The sequence below is a fragment of the Aricia agestis genome, chromosome 1 (genome assembly GCF_905147365.1).
Source record: "Aricia agestis chromosome 1, ilAriAges1.1, whole genome shotgun sequence".
In the NCBI taxonomy this organism is placed as follows: Eukaryota; Metazoa; Arthropoda; class Insecta; order Lepidoptera; family Lycaenidae; genus Aricia; species Aricia agestis.
This window is the reverse complement of record NC_056406.1, coordinates 26474252-26491819: the sequence shown is the minus strand read 5'-3', so window position 1 is coordinate 26491819 and position 17568 is coordinate 26474252. Positions and strand designations below refer to the sequence as shown.

Genomic DNA, 17568 nt, shown 5'->3' with positions numbered 1-17568 from the left:
GGGAAAATTTCACGCAAGATGGCGGATGACAGCTACTGCAGCGCTGAAAACACTGAAAGGTTCGTTCGCTGGTTCGGTAATCCGCAAGATATCGTTGATTGAACGACCGATTAGATAAAAATTTCTTGGATAACGGATAATGCAATTTTAATTATAGTAACTTTATAAACGTACTTATCTTGAAATTATTTTTTCAGCAATCAGCGTTGACATTGAGCAACTGGTGAACATTTTTAAAATCTCAAAATTGAGACGCTGTCAATTATAATATTACGTAAAAAATAAATCAAAAGAAATTATTATAAACCAATGTAGGCAGGTATTAGATACAAGTAAATTATAATATAATTTAATGCTTAATTAAACAATATGATTTTTATTAAAGTGCTTTTATTTTAATTACAAATACCAACTGTAAGTACATAATGTTCTCTTTTGAGACTTTACATGGCAAAATATTCTATTCCAGAAAGTAACAGTATTGTTTTATTTTAATTTTATGTCAACTAAGATGTGTTATTTTCAAGATAACTAGGTATAGTGAGTGACATGGCAAAGCGCGCCACCGGCCACCCCGGCAAGTACGCCATATAGCTATAATAATTCCATAAGTACTTACTGGAAATTCCGATTCCATTGGATATCTCCAATCAGCAGTATGGGATTATAGCTATATGGCGCACTTGCCGGGGTGGCGCGCTTTGTCACACTCACTATAATATAATATATTGAACTAAATAATATTATATAAACTAAATATATAAATTTTGTTCTTAATTTGGCTAAACATATCAAAGTTATTTTTTTAAATATATATTATTGAATGCAGTAACAACTATGAATTTCATAGTTCTATCTTCTCTGCTACTAAAATAATTTTAAATTTAAATAATAAGTACAGTGACTTACAAGGAACCTAATTTAGGTTTTATATTATTATAAATTTTGTCATTTTCGTTGGCCCCTGCAATGTGGTTCTTACCTTTAGAGGTAATCGTCTACTCTATTCTAAGTTAAATAATACACTGTAGATAATAAAGAGATTATAATTATTTTTCTTAAACTGTATTGAAATGTTTTCGCATGACTGTAAGCTCAAATTTCTGATATATAAGATTTATTTTTCATTAATTATACAAATCGGAGATATTTTTGTAGACCGTAATCGCGGGGTCTTACACTAATAACCACATCGTATAATTTCGACGGCGACGCGCCGTATGAAGGGATCGATGTGAGAACTGTCGCTTCCTCTCGGTCTTTGCATATTAAAGAGCTATAAGAGCTGATTTTGCTGTAATTGCTGGTAGCTTAACTGTTTATAGATCATTTTTTTCAGAGTATTCAGTCTCGAAATCAGCGGGCAATGGAGCGGTAGCGGCGGCGCGCGGCGCGTTCCAATGTATAGATTTATATGGACATGACCTCGTAAGCCGCTCGCCGCGCGGCGCACTAGAAGGCTTATCCCTACGAATAATAAAAATTAAGGAATCGTAACTCCGATACTATTACCGTTTTAAATTTGCTTCCTTTTGATCTGTCATGTAACGTCAGCCTAGTACCGCTCAAGGTCACCTAATTATTGCAAATGTATTGAAAAGTGTACCTTAAGGTACACTTTTTTGGCAAGTATAATTGTGGAGCATATTTTTTGACGGAGTTACTTTTCCTTAGTGTTTATTATTCGTAGGCTTATCCATATATACACATATTGGAACGCGCCGCCGCCGCTCCCGCCCCGCCGTCCACTGATTTCGAGACCGAAGCATTAAAGTGGGACGGCATCGGTACGCGGCATCGACGCGACGCGACACATAACGTTCTATAGAACTGTTACAAACACGTGGATCAGACGTGTTAATACAAACGTCAGTTCTATGGAACGTGAATTTTCGCAACGTACGACACGTTGCGAAAATCGCTTTAGAGCGGTCTGGCTTTAATTTAACTGTAAATTATAGTAGGTAAGTCAGCGTCTGCCACGTCGCCGACAACAACTGCCGTTGATCCTCTGTTACGGTGACAAACCTGCAATCTTACTAATATAATTAATAATTATAAATGTGAAAATATGTCTATCGGTTGTGCTTCTGTCTTCTTTACGCTTCTTGTGTCTTTGTGTTCGAAGTCGAACTGCTGAATCGATTTGGATAAATGTTGGTGTGGACATACCTACTCCAATTCGTGGGCAACTGAATTGCTATAATAATCTTAGCCTATTATAAAAATATTTCTTACTTTTACATCTACTGAAACGCCTTGTAGAAAATTTTGCTTACAAACTAACTAGTAGGACGATAGGCACTATACATAAGGTACTCCGTATAATAATGTTAAATCTACAATATTATGATTCGTGATCCTAAATAGTGCCTTATGGACATTTTTTCTATTGATCCCATTTAACCTTCACAATTTACATTGTTTTAATGGAAAAAAATATTGAGAAACGTGATAACTTATTTTAAATTAAATAATTTTAATAAATAAATAGGTGATATATCTTTCGTGAGGTTCCTTCATGCTAAGTAGTATGCGTGCTGTCTCCGCTGTCGTCCATGTAAGATAAGTAATTAAGTAAATAGTTACTTTCTACGAAACTCTACAGGAAAATCACGTTGTGTGGAAAAGTAAAATCAATATTTAAAAATTAAAATGGTTGCGTCGGAGGCCGGAACCGAACAAAACTAATTTTCATAGATTCCTCGTACGAAAGTCATGATTTTAGACATTTGAATTTATTAAAATTTAAAGTGCACTGGAGACAGTAATATTTGAGAGAGCTAATCAACAGAGAGGGTAAGCATAGAATCAGTAAATGTCCGCATGTTTTAAGTTTTCTGTCAACTGAGAGCTACCTCGAGTATATTATATGGAAAAGGTGGTAATGTGGCCCCTGCATACCTATGTTATATTGGCCCCCTTCAATTTTTTTATGTTTTAACAACGCTATCCAGTATAATTTTGGTGGAACAGGATGCTCACGGCATGCTACTAATTTAGCATACATACAAATACAGAGGCTGTCAAGTGTCAAGTTTGAATGTCATTTGATCGAGTTTAAACTTGCGACCGGTGAAACTTTTAAGTGTGTGTGATTTTATTTCGATAGTTGTAGAGCCATGGGCACAGTATCAAATTTTTGACTAATGGCTTGACATTTCAGACTGTGGAGGCTCCAAAGGTGACTATTATATTTGTGATTTTTGCCGTTAAGTTTCACTTGTGCAATATATTTAATGGTACATCCCCGGGGGGTCACATTACCATCACTTGATCTCGAAATACCAAATGTGATTGATTAAGAATAATTAAAACTTTCGATTGTCCTGCACGAGTTTTATTTATTCCCTAATAAGACATGTTTAAATAAATGAATAAGAAGTCTCATAATGTATTTTTTAGGTCTCTGACTCCTATATTTTTTAAATAATGCTTGGTAAACAAAGTGGGGGGCCACATTACCACCTTCTCCTATATTATTAGCAGTTATTCGAGTATTATTAGTAATTACTACCGCCACATATTTAATTAAAATAGTACCCTAGATAAACTGATATTATGTTCGTTAGTTACCTAACATTTACCTCAATGACATCCGTATTTCACTTACGGCCGTTCCCAACATTTAATCTATCTCTGGTTTTGCCCTACTAGAGATAGGAATAGCTCACATTAGACATTAGAGACATATATTTTATGTCAATTGTGAGCTATTCCTATCTCTAGTAGGGCAAAACCAGAGATAGATCAAATATTGGGAATGGCCGTTAGCGGTTGCGTTTAGCGGTTAGCGGTAGCGGTGACCTAAGCCGAACTGAACCGTTTTTTGGCCACATCTAGGCACAATTCGTTAAATAATTATACTATAGTTCGTCTGCTCTTGTACTGCTTATATTGTAATTGTGTCTTGTGTGTACTAAAAATACATTTTTTCTTTCTTTCTTTCTTATTAGCACAATGGTGCGATACGCAACTTTTGTGCTGAGATGTGTCAAATGTGTATGTGGTGATACGAGCAAAACGCTTGCTTATTTAGGCCTATGTAGCCTGATATAAATAAATAAATAAATAAAAAATTATAATTTAGCGTTAACCTGAATTATCTGGATTTCCTTAACTGTATCTATCTTCTCTGTAATCGTACCTACTCTGATGAATCCTATCAAGTCTGAATCATAACCTAAATTCTTCACAGGCGATTGCTTCAGGTAAGAGAGCACGTCAACATACATATTACATATAGTTTCAATATTTACAACAACAATACATACAATATAATATCTACTTTATATCTAGTGCTAAGGCACTTGTCGCATATCTTATGCTATGTGCGTTATGGCATTAAGTAAATAGCTAGAACATACATTCAAGAAATAGTAACTATGTTTTCAACTAATAAACAATCTAGTATCTACCCTTTAAAATATCTACAGTAATTTCTATTTGTGCTTTCTTAACGTAACTTATTAAATAATTTTTCGGCACTTGTCACTTTCACATTAAAGTCCTCTTCAAAAGTTCATCTATCAATTGTCCTTTTCCACGATCTGTATCGCTTTTTCCCCATCCCACGTAATCGATTATTCCTCAATAGTATATTCGCGTTTTGCTACCTCATCGGTGTTCAATGTTCATAGCCGGATCACCGGTTCTAAGCTTTTTTCCTCCATCCCACCAGCCTTAATCTACGCTACGCCAACGGTTACGATATTTTTAAATCTTGTTTTGCTATCTCGCCAGTTTATTTTGCGTCTTCATTGCTATACAACGAGTCTACAATCCCAGAGATTTATAAGCATGCTCTACAGTCTACGCTATGACGCATATGAGATTGACCTGCGCATAGCCAACACTTCAGATGATATCCTCGCCATCCCACCAGTTTGTCTTCTTCTTTACTAACTCACCATTAGCTTGTCCATCGCAATCCTACCAGTTTATGACGGACTACATCGCGCGCATCGCTAACCCACCAGTTTTTAGCGTGTTCATCGCCGTCCCATCGGTATATAAATTTCATCCTACCAGTATACCGTCATCCCACTAGATGTGCGTGTTCATGGTGATCTCGCCGGTGCTCTGCTCGTACAGGCGGCGCACGTCGTCGTGGGTCATCTGTGACACGGTGGGAATTCGCGTCGTGCTGTTGATCAGAGGTTTCACCTGGAAAAGTATTGAATAGTTAGTTGTGGGACATGTAATATTTGCGAATTGCGAACCACACAATTTATCCTACAGAACATATTTAGAGAGGTTTATAAAAATACTTCATAATATTATTAAGTTATCTGTGGGAACTACTAAAAATGTTCACAAACAAGTTTTTTTTTTTTAATTAAGGAATGGACATTTGTCCACGCCATGCAGTGGTATGTTCATATTATAAAGCTTCAGTTTAGTTTTCAAATAATTTTATATTTAAAGATGCAAAGTTTTTATCATATTATAATAATCGTTTCTTACTCAGTTAATACTACATCACAAACATTTACCTTGTTATTAGGTATAAACCCGTTGGCGACGCCGTTGGGGACGCCATTGGGGACGCCGTTGGCGAGCGCGCCCGCCATGCGCGTCGTCGCGCCCGCCAGCCGCTGCGCCGTGCTGTCTGGAAAAATGGACATACGAGATAGAGAATTTCGTTTTTGATTCGTAGGATAGTTAAACATGAATTTTAATTGTAAAATAAGTTAAAAGACAAAAACCACCAGCCTCAATAACAGGCGAAATGTGGATTAATGACACAAAAAAAGTTGTGTGAGATAGAAAGTTTTCCATAACTTACTTGGAGAAAACCGTAGACAATAAAGACTTTGCTTATGTCTGACTGGCTGAAATAGCTTCATTAAAATATAAGTACAGTGTGTAACAAAAATAAGCGATAATACTTAAGGGTGTGTACGTGTTCCCTGTAGAGAGTTCACTGTGAAAGTAGCAGCTCTGAAAGGGGAATTTTTTTCACTTTTGTATGGGCAAGGGCCCGAGCGTCACGAGTTTCTCCATACAAAAGTGAAAAAAAAAAAAAGTTGGTCTTTCAGCACTGCTACTTTCACAGTGAACTATCAATAAGGAACACGTACTCACCCTAAAGTATTATCACTTATTTTTGTTACACCCTGTATAGGAGACTGGGAGACAAGGCGGTGCACGTTATGTTTTTTATTACCTCTGGTGTGTGGTGCGGGTGGTGCGGGGGGTGCGGGGTGCGCGGTGGCGGGCGTGATGGTGGCGATCTCCTCCGCCTTCTTCATCTCCTCCTGCAGCACCCGCGCGAACTCCGCCTGCACCTCCACCGAGTCGGTATCGCCATCCACCTGGGAAAATATTATGGTCTTTGTGATATAGACCTTGTGCACGTAGGCCGCCTTTACTCCGCTTTAGGCATCGTTTCCACCGGAGATGAGCTAAGCAGCGTTGCAAGTAATGTGTTTTTGCAGTTTGCCCTGGCGAGGTTATATGCAAATGGAGTAATTCTATTGGTTCTCAAAAACGCATTTCTCGCAACGCACCTTAGCTTAGCTCCTATGGAAACGCACACTTATCCTTGTGTCACTTAACATGTAAGTTTTTTTTTTATGTGATAAGGGGGCAAACGAGCAAACGGGTCACCTGATGGAAAGCAACTTCCGTCGCCCATGGACACTCGCAGCATCAGAAGAGCTACAGGTGCGTTGCCGGCCTTTTAAGAGGGAATAGGGTAATAGGGGAGGGTAGGGATGGGAAGGGAATAGAGGAGGGTAGGGAAGGGAATAGGGTAGGGGATTGGGCCTCCGGTAAACTCACTCGCTGGCGCTGTTTCACGCCGGTTTTCTGTGAGAACGTGGTATTTCTCCGGTCGAGCCGGCCCATTCGTGCCGAAGCATGGCTCTCCCACGTAAGTACGTTTTTTGTGAGCTGGTTGAAAGACATCATCACTTCACACCCAATGCATGGACACTCTCAATAACACTTTTTATTTGTATCTTTGTCATCGAAAATATTATTAAGTTCAACTGGACTAAAGGCCACATACGTCATGCAGCATGACTGGTGACTGGTGAGACATGTTTAATACTTAAGGAAAGTACTCGGTACTCGATTCTCATTATTATTATTATTATATTTAAATGAATTTTTGTCTCGGCAAATATGCCGGTGAATGATTCAGGTACGGGCACATGCCAAGTACCTGATTCAATTTGTATGAGGGAAGAGTCATGATTGTGAAGTAGCAGAGGATGACGATGGATTTAGAAATCGGCGAACGATGGAGCAGGTGTCAATTACGATGGATTTTTGTAAGTGGATGTATATTATTTTTATTTTTTTTATTATTGTGTAAGTAATAAAATTAGGTAAGTGCTTAATTTTTGACCAAATTTCCCTTTAGATAAATGAATCATGGACACTAAGGGCCTGTTTCACCACTTCCTGATAAGGCTATCCACCAATTAACTTGACAGATCAAGTATAGAGAATCTGTCAAAACAAAACAGGTGAAACAGACCCTAAGTAAATTACGCGCGGCGGCGTGCATCATCAGAGAAACACCGCGCCGCTACCCTTCCCGCGCGCGGTGTTCGTGCGTTGGGTAAATAATTATTTAACTTTAAGCTACATTTACTCAGTGATCAATAATTGATGTTATTTTTAATATTATGTATTTTTTTCATCTAATATAATAGCCAAATATCACGTCCTCGAGTATAATTGAACATGTCTCACCAGTCACGCTGTATAAACAAGAATGTTCTAGAATCCACAGCACAGGAACTCAGAACTCACAATAACAAGCCTGTGGTCCTGGTCCATTCGCTTGAGCATGGGCAGGGAGAGCTCGCGGAACACCTCCAGGCGGCGGCGGAAGGCGGCCACGGAGTCGTCGCGCCGCCCGCGCCCCAGCTGCAGCTTGCTGCAGTCCAGCAGCACCATGCGGGGCGAGACGCCAAACTTGGAGAAAAATATTTCGGTTACAGAATTGTACCATCAAATAAATTGATTCATAGACAGTTGACGGACCTACGCCAAATGGTCGGATTATGTAAATTCAGTGTTAGCTGTCATCTGACGACCATTCGTCAGACCGTCTTGAACCCATGTTTGACATAACGCGATCAAATTACATAGGTCCGCCATCTTCCTACTGCCAGGCAACTTCACTGGTTGCGCCAAAAATCGTATCGCCCCTTATTTTAAGTTTAATATATATTTTAATCTTAAAATAAGGGGGCAAACGAGCGCATGGGTCACCTAATGGAAACAACTACCGTCACCCATGGACACTACATCCCTGATCCAAAATGAAAACAGATTGACATAAATCGCGACATACAGACTAATAAAGTCACTAGTCAGGACCATATTGAAATATTGCTTGGAGATATTCGTCGACACGGAGGGTATAATAACAATCCAGATACAATTCAGTTCAAGGGCATTTATAAAAAAATATTTAACCACCTGGAACTGCGGTCTTCTTTTACAGAAAATTGTATACTTACCGGTGGAACATTTTCCAATACTTAATTGCTCATCAGCAGTTAATAATATAAATAACACTTGTGGTGGACGCATTTATGGTTAAGAAGATCTAACCGAGGATGATATATTTTTACCAAGTGATAAAAAATCTCAAGATAATGTTACAGTTTTAACTGATATCCTTTACGAGGAGAACGATTTATGTAACGTGGAATAAATCGTTGGATATATTTCAGGTTGGGTTTCCAGAAAACTTTGCGAACGTTTGAAATGTGAAACGTGTCGTTCATCTTTGTTTACCGATGAAAAATTATGGTTTCACAAACTGGTCACATTGAAAGATATCTAGGAGGTTTATGTTCTGCTTCACCCAATGTTTTTTAGTCTGCTTATCAGAAAAATTATCAAAAAATTCATTTAAAAGAACGGTCCCTTTTTCGGTAATTCTCGAGACATTCATCAGTTACAATATACTATTTTGAAATTTTTAAATCATTTATATTATTCATTTTGTTCAATACTGTATAAAATAATATTACAAAATACAAGAAATCTTGCCGCAAAAACTACAATGATAATTATAGTGAACTTTACACAATAGATGTTTTTAGGGTTCTGTACCCAAAGGGTAAAAATGGGACCCTATTACTGAGACTTTGATGTCTGTCCGTCTGTCCGTCTGTCCGTCCATTGATAACATCCTTTTTTTGAAGTCGGTTAAAAATTGTGCTCTCTTGCCGATGAAACCACAGGCATCGCAAATTTTCTCATCCTTTTGGCGTAGTATATTTGTCTTGGTCTTCAAAATGGGCAGAACATATTGTACTATTTTTTTCAGGCATCCAGTCATACTTACTTCTAAAGGCATATTATTTCTGTTTTATAATACTTATAAAAATAATTACTTATAAAATGTATAGATTTATAATATAATACCTGTATAGACCGGAACCGAGCGGCGCATGGCGTACTAGACAGCTTACCTATCCATATTTTAATTTATAAAATAATTAATGTAACATGGTTTGGGATAAATGTTAAAAGGGAAAACGCATGTGTAGTTTTAAATTTAAAAAATATTAAAACGATAAGATGTTTACAATATATTACGCAATTAGTTGATGCCTACGTGTTGGTGCCTACGCAAGCGCTTCTGATTATTTCAATTGATTAATCTATTATCTGTCCTTATCACGCTGCAGTTGTCGTCCGTATTTTCTATTCTTTTTATAGTTTAATTTTTTGCATTGAATAATTTGTCGATAATTTTGGAAAATATCCAAATAAAAATTAATTACTAGATGTTTTCATGTACTTACTTGTGGTACGTAATTTTTTCATCCTTTTTTACATTATAAGTGATTATAAGTATAATTTTTGCATTTCCTAAAAACGCAGCTTGGCATTTTAAATCAAAAACGTGACACAATGATATTCTAACGTGACACCTCGTCGCTCACTCGCTAGTCGCTGCCAACATGCAACTAATTCAAAAGAAGGGACTTATACTTCATTTGGCCGTATCAGACTGTACGCGCTAGTGCGATATCTACTTTTTTTATTATAGAATATCATAGCATGTGAGTCAAAAATACTTTGAACCACATGGATCCCAGTTATCATGACTGTTACCCCTGCTGTTCTATATTATACTGTACTAATAGGCCGATATCACGCAAAGTTTACCAATGTGTTTCAAAATCATTTTGGCTACAAAATTCTTTCTGGTTTTGAAAACTTCTAGGTATTTAAATAAGAGATAAAATATTTTAGCTGACGCCGCTTTGGCATGCGTCCACGGTAATAAAAAATTAACCTTTTTAATAATACTTGGTTGCCGGCCAATGTCAGTTGCCGTGCAAATTCTGCAGTGTATTTAAGGAATTATAAAATATTTTAAGATCAATAATACCAACGGTAGTCTTTTGTTTATCATTAGAAACACGTCATATTGTCGTATATGGTTTATTGTCTTACGACCAGCAAACCATCAAATCGGGGCATATTCCCACTTTAAAGCCTGGATACAGACTTTCGACTGTATCTAGATATTAGTCTACAATAGATCAATGTCAATAGTGAGTGAACCAGTGAAACCTACGACTTGGCTACGACCTAGGACAGTGATAGTGTTTTGGACCTAGTGCGTTGTGTTGGACCTAGTGCTTATGAATAAAGTCTTCAAGAGAGTCAGCAAGTCTTTATCTCCAAATCCTTCGATGTGCATGTAACAATATTACTTTCCATTTCCCAGCTGCCTTAAGTATAGGCACTCGACTACTTTCATTTCTTTACTCACTTCCCGCTCAAACTCGTCCATCTGCTCCACGTCTCGCGGGTACCCGTCCAGCACGACGCCGTGCCCGGCGCGCGCAGCGTCGCTGACGGCGGCGCGCACCAGCCGCGTTGCCAGCTCGCGCGGCGCCAGCTCGCCCGCCGTCACAGCCGCACGGGCGAGCGCCCCGTCCGACACCGGCCCGCCCCCCGCGTCCGCCAGCAAGCGGAGACGCTGACCGAGACTGAAATACAGATGTAAAATGTTACCTATTAGGCTCTACTTGCACAAGCTTTGCAACCTTTACTTTGACAAAAACGAATAAAGTGATAGCACTCGTTAACTAAACTTAAATAACCAAAGTCACTTATCGATGTAATTGTAGACTTCTCTTTGATATTTCCTTCTAAGATAGGTATTTATTCTTTATTCAAGTCTTTTCAAGCCCTTATAGCTCTTGCCTCATAATCTGCTGCTACGTCCCTTAGGCCATCACGAACTCACCTGAAGTGCGTCCACCCCTGCGTCTGTGCGACGGCCCGCTCGCACAGCGCCGCCTTGTTGCTGCCGGGCCCGCCGACCACCCACAGCGTGACGGGCGCGCTCGCCGCACCACGCACTCTGATCACCTCCGCCTGTGAATGTAGTTAGAGAAAATATTATTTGTAGAATCGCTTGGTATTAGAAAAAAAACCTAAAAAAAAGCCGTAACCTTTTATAATCAGTACCCTCTCTCATTTAGGTACTAAAATATTTACACCAAGCTTTCGGTAATCCATATTTTTCTATAATTTATTGCCAACTCGAGGCTTCTCCAACGTGTCATATATGTAGTACATACGTAAATACAATACGAATAATCGAATAATAGGTACTATCAGAGGAGTTGATTCCTAGGCAGATGGCGGACCTTAGTAATTTGGTCGCGTTATGTACCCATCCAACCGATCACAGCTAACATTGAATGGACATAAGCCGACCAAACTGCCTAGGAATCAATTTCCTCGATGGTAAATAGTACATACGCACTGTAGTAAATAGTGTTATAAATAATTGTCACTTGATAGATAAATTACAAAAAAGTTATCCTCTATATTAAATATTTTATTAGTTCGTGGGTTTAAACGTGCATGTGTAATGTCTATGCCCATTTTAATAAGGTCACCCTCGACACTCGGGAAGCTATCTATGTAATTGTACACCCTAATAATTTTTTCCCACGCTGAGGTGAGTAGGCCAAGGAGACTCATTCAGGTTGATAAATGTATCTCCTATTTGTTCAGTTCTGCCAGTCATTCGCTGGATCATTGTTGGAAAAAATATATCTAGTCTACTTGCGATAAGTTTGAAATGACTAATCAACGAAATGATGACGCAGACCTATGACGCCTCCCTCATTGAATGTTTATGTTTGAATTGGTGAATATTAACCCGGCCAAAACGTTACGTTATTGAGCTGATGACTGTTACTCGAAAAAGCATGTTTATAACAGTAGCAGTCCTGCCTCAGTTCTTATAAACAATCATTTTAAAAATATCTGACGGATGGTCAGGATCTTCTAAGCCTCATTTTTAGGGTTCCGTAGTCAACAAGGAACCTGTATAGTTTCGGTCTGTCCGTCCGTCCGTCTGCGCCCGTCTGTCTAGGTCGGGGTTTTTTTTTCGCGCCCACCCCATCGTGTGGGGTGTCGTTGGATAGGTTTTTTAATAACGAGTATTCATAGATCATTTTCTGTTTTAGGGATCCATTTGTGAAATATGAAGTTTTAAAGTGGAAAAAATCGTTAGAGTCTAGTGTCCCCCCTTCTACCAGCTAAACGGTTGCTTCTAGAAATGTGACAAAAATCACGAGAATAGGAAATATGCTGAATTTAAAAGGAAAATTATCACGGCTAAGAAGACTTCATAAGTTTTTGAGTAATAGTCGATACTAAAAAAAAACAAAAAAAAATGTATTCGGCGAAGTGTAATAGAACTTTTCGTTCAAATTCCTTTGAACTGAGATGATGTTGTTAGTAGTGTACACGTTATAAATGTCCTGTCATTGGCCAATCAAAAATTAGCGGTACTACGGAACTCTATATTGCGCGTGGCCCGACACGCACTTGGCCAGTTTTTTTAAACATATAATAGGCTCAGCTTTGGCTTAAGGCAAAAGTATAATTAAAAAGCTGGCCCGATATAAAATAATCTGAATAGACGAGAAACGCAATTCAGAGGAAATGTTTATGACCAGCGGTATCAGTTTATTCGTCCGTAATCATTCAATCGGCTGTAGCTAGAGTCAAATTTAAGGTAGGGCAGCATTGGTTTTAGGGTAGGGCGGAAGTGAAAAAAATGTCATACTTGTTGATCTATCTTGGAGCACGGGCTCCTAAATCAGTCACCATACTGTATACAATTTTATTTTAACTCAAAATATGAAGGAACAACTTAATAATAGAAATTGGTTTACATTTTTGTGATTTTTAAGGTAGGGCATTGCCCCACAATGCCCCCTCTAGCTACGGCCATGATCGGTCTGCTCGATTCTTGTTCTATTGTTCTTTGGTCATGAAAAAAGAATAATTTTAAATTACCTTAGGACTAGTATGGTTGACTCCATTGACCGGAACCACCTTCGGCACGGGCACCTTGGGCGGCGCCATAGGTATGGTGGGCAGGCGGGTCTCCGGCAGCGCGTCATCATCCACGTCCACGTCCGTCAGCCGAGCTGGTGCCGGCTCCACGCCCACTATCTCGCCTGGAATACCTACAGAATATAAGCCTTGTAGTGTAAAACTAGAAAGGGTAATGCGAGCTCAAAATCTATTTATTCAGCGTATACTTAGGATTTTACCCTACTCCCTAGCTGTTAGGGCTAATTTACCTAGCATAACATATTGCCCTTTAACAACAACATGTGCTCTGTGAGTACTGACGCATAGACGCGTTTAGTTGGAAGCAATTTCAAACACGAGCAATGGTTTTTCAACGACTTACGGAACAGTAATATACAATTTAACACACCAGCAATCAGTGACGGATTAACCCTTAATCACATTAAGCAATTGTCTAGGGCATCACGTCTGAGGGGGCACCAGAAGAAGCACAAATATCATTCGTCCTTAGGGCATCACGTCTCACTCTCACGTCACCAAAAACCACACCAAAAATGTTTCTAGGAAAAAACTAATGTTTTTAGGTGGTAAAAGTTTAGTTTAAAGACCGATTCTAGTTGACGTACGGATTATGGGGGGATATACAGGCATGTATTGCTTAGGGCATCAAGTAGTCTTAATCCGTCACTGCAAGCAATAGGCATGCTCTGCGCGCTGATTCGTGCCAAAGGTCTTGAACAATAACTATTATCACAGTCTATGGAACTTACATCTTTATTTCGCTGTGCTATTATTATTCTACAGCAAATTTTTCGCCTAAAAAAACGCCTCAACCAGCGTTGCCAGACGTCCCGATTTTGGCGGGAAGTCCCGATTTTTTCATCAAAATTAAATGTCCCGCGCGGGACAGGCTCAGTCCCGCTTTTCGGGGAAAGCCCGAACGTACGTGCAGTGTGCTGAGAAAGAAAGGTGCGTAATGAAGATAAGAGTGTGGGAGGTAGAGGGGTGGATTTTATATGGCTACTTTAGCTATCTATTGTCACGTAAACGTTATTTTAAAGCAAATAAAAGATAAAAATTTCAAAAAACTTTTGATTTTGTACCATTTTTTACTTTGCTTTTGACTGAAGAATCCCGCTTTTTCACTCAAAAAGTTCCAAAGTCCCGACTTGGCACAAAAAAAATCTGGCAACGCTGGCCTCAATTATTATAACTATAAGATTAAACAACTCACCCCCTCCCCCCACACCCACGCCGTTCATGTTCTGGTCCTCTACTGTTCCCAGGATCTGCAGGACGGCCGCACGAAAGTCCTTGTATACCTCGTCTGGGTTCCTTTCGCCGTTGATCTGTAAGAGAGGTACACTAATCATGCCGGCACGCCTCTCTTGAACATTGGCTGTTTTCAGTTCGATTTTTAGTTCCAAAGAAACCCACAGTTTCTAAAAATATTAAGTTAGAGTCAGATAAAACTTAAAAGGCATTATGTTCGCAAGCGAATCTTTGTTATTGTTACCTATAGGCAAAGATAGCCTACCTATAACCAGGCAGGTAGCATAGAAAGTGCGTATGCAATCAATCAACCAGATAATGTATCCATTAACTTCTATAATTGAATGCCGCGCGAAGGCCTCAGATAGGTATGTGACGCCAACCAAACCTTAGAATCCCTACTCACTACCTTGATTACATAGACAAAACCATAAAAGCTACAGAAAGCTCTATAGCTTTCATGGTTTTGTCATTTAAAACAGCATATCGGCAGAAACGATATAATAATTTATACGTGGGAGAGCCAAACGGAGTTTTTTGACTGTAGTCCACAGACATAGATCAAGATAGATACCGCATGTCCCTCCATTTGTATGCAAACGAGCGTGCCTCTTTTTCCCACCTAGTGTGACGTACCGATGATAAGAAACGTGTCCATTATCTAGGCTAACGTTTCTTTTCGAATTTCTACAGCTCAATAAGGTACAATTAGGCATTTAGGCATTTTTAAAATTCCGATTGACGTCCGATTCCGATAGCAGACTAAAGAACAGACTTTCGAAAGACGACCATTGCTCGTCGTTTGGGAACGCGATATGGCACGCGAAGTACACATGCGGTATCTATCTCGATCTATGTCTGTGCTGTAGTCTGTGTAACTATGTTAGGACTCTTTGTTATGTTTACGCGTTTACTGCTAAAGCCTGCAGCCTATCATTATATCATTATTTAATTACACTCTCTTCACCTCGAGGCGACCTTCGCGGACTATCGAATATAATCCGAAAAGTGATAATTATTTTTTGATGACCCGTCATAAAGTATTCCATGAATAAGACTGACTTCGCTTCATATACGATTCCATAGTAATCAGCCGACCGACTTCGAAATTCCTCCGATAATAGCTAAAATACTGGCCGAGCGCTCTATTATTTATTTAGAAGGCAACAATACGTTTCTTATCTAATATTTATAGTAGATTTCTTATGATGTTTTAGTTATTTATTTATTAGTGTGAAAACGTCAACAACATTATTCAGTGACATTCTGGGGAATAAGGCTGCGTTTCCACTGAAGCGGAGCGGAGAGGAGCGGTGAAAAGTGCTCAGTGTTTCCACTGAAGCGGAGCGTAGCGGAGCGTAGCGGAGTCGAGCGAAGCGGAGTCGAGCGAAGCGGAGTCGAGCGGAGCGGAGTCGAGCGGAGCGAAGTTATGTCTATTGTGACGTAACGATGTCGCGGTCGCCAGTGACCGCTTGAGCGCGAGTATGCACCGTCCCGCTCTGTACCGCACCGCTCCGCACCGCCCAGCTCCGCTGTCCTCCGCTCTGCACCCCGTTGTCGGTCGGCTGCGTTTCTATGAATATCCACTCAGCTCCGCTCCACCCCCACTCGTGCTGTTTCCATTGAAGCAGAGCGGAGATTTCGAGCATAGTGATTGGTCAATTCGGGCACCGCTAAGCTCCGCTCCGCTTCAGTGGAAACGCAGCCTTAAGAAGGTACGAGTAAGTGACAGATCAGTGTTTAATTGATGTAAAACATATTGTAATCTCGTTAAATTCACAGGATGTTATCAGAGCAATTAATGACAAATATACTTTAAATTTTAATATAATTAGTAATAAAGTTCACTTTGTTGATGTTAAAAATCTAAGTTTCTTTGATTTTTTTTAGTAGACGACGAAATTTATCTGAAGGCGAATATATTATATGTACAATATATTCGTCCTAATATATTATGTTTCTCCGTTTTTAGGTAAATCTTGCGTTAATAACAGACTTCCTAAAGAGCTTGAGCTGTCGATATTCAAAGATACGGGCTACGGCCCACTGTGCCCCGTCCTAACCACGTGTGACGTGACCGTCCATGTGTTACATTGAGGTCACAACTATATTAGCCGTAACCACTTACAGTTTTCAAAGACGAGTTTGAGGCCTATTTCTAATTCATAGGTTCAGAACCTCCCATCGAAAGAAACAAACTTATTAAGTATGAACCCCCCCCACATTAAACATTCACGCCAGCCGGCAGCTGCGGGCTCCCACGCCGACTTCGGTTATATCTTTATTAATTATTTCTTTCATATTTGTCTCCTTCGGCTTTCTAGGTTCGTAGCCAAGGCTGGCCGTAGTACCTCGACCTATCCTTTCCAGGCTTTACCGCAGTCAAAAAGGGTATTTAAATCTGTCGGTGCACTATGTTATGCTAAATGTTGATTATCACTTCGCGCAGAAACTCGCTTCACGGTAACCGTATACGATTTGGCAGTATTAAAATGTCCCATGTCTTTTCCCGGGACCCAGAATATCTCCAGTTCGGAGGCTTAATCGCAAGAGCATTATAGACAGAGATCACAATTTTACATTAGTGTGATAATTATATAATGTATATTATGTACTATCAGAATGTAATTTTGATATGCCATGCACAAACACAGTACATACCACTCGACTTTTTTTTATAGTTCAAAACGCCTATGTAGAGCATAAAGTTAATATAACTAGCGGAATAGAAAAACAAAGGCCTGAGCAAGAGAGATGTCACTATCAGTAACACTGCGTGGTAAAAAAAGACGTGTGATACATGACAGCAGCACTCTTTTTTTGACGTCCAGCCGGCTCGTGCCGCACGTTGACAATTTAATCTCATAGAAATCATGTTCAATCATGATGGTGTAAGTGTATATGTACACATATTTTTACACACAGATGAAACCAATTTCGGTTTCGTTTGATAGCTCG

The 17568-nt window shown here is 39.4% G+C and overlaps 1 protein-coding gene across 1 annotated transcript in view; it reads right to left on the bottom strand.

Moving 5' to 3' along the window:
• Positions 1 to 4097: 4097 nt before the first annotated feature.
• The window catches only part of LOC121730822, a 34971-nt gene continuing 21500 nt past the window's right edge, over positions 4098 to 17568 (bottom strand). Inside the window, exons 6-13 of the mRNA XM_042120000.1 lie at positions 14573 to 14687; positions 13318 to 13490; positions 11243 to 11373; positions 10763 to 10982; positions 7768 to 7932; positions 6228 to 6317; positions 5496 to 5663; positions 4098 to 5166 (exon numbers count right to left, since the gene is read on the bottom strand). Coding sequence (XP_041975934.1) covers positions 5047 to 5166; positions 5496 to 5663; positions 6228 to 6317; positions 7768 to 7932; positions 10763 to 10982; positions 11243 to 11373; positions 13318 to 13490; positions 14573 to 14687 — 1182 coding nt within the window. The 3' untranslated portion in view covers positions 4098 to 5046. The remainder of the gene's footprint in view (positions 5167 to 5495; positions 5664 to 6227; positions 6318 to 7767; positions 7933 to 10762; positions 10983 to 11242; positions 11374 to 13317; positions 13491 to 14572; positions 14688 to 17568) is intronic.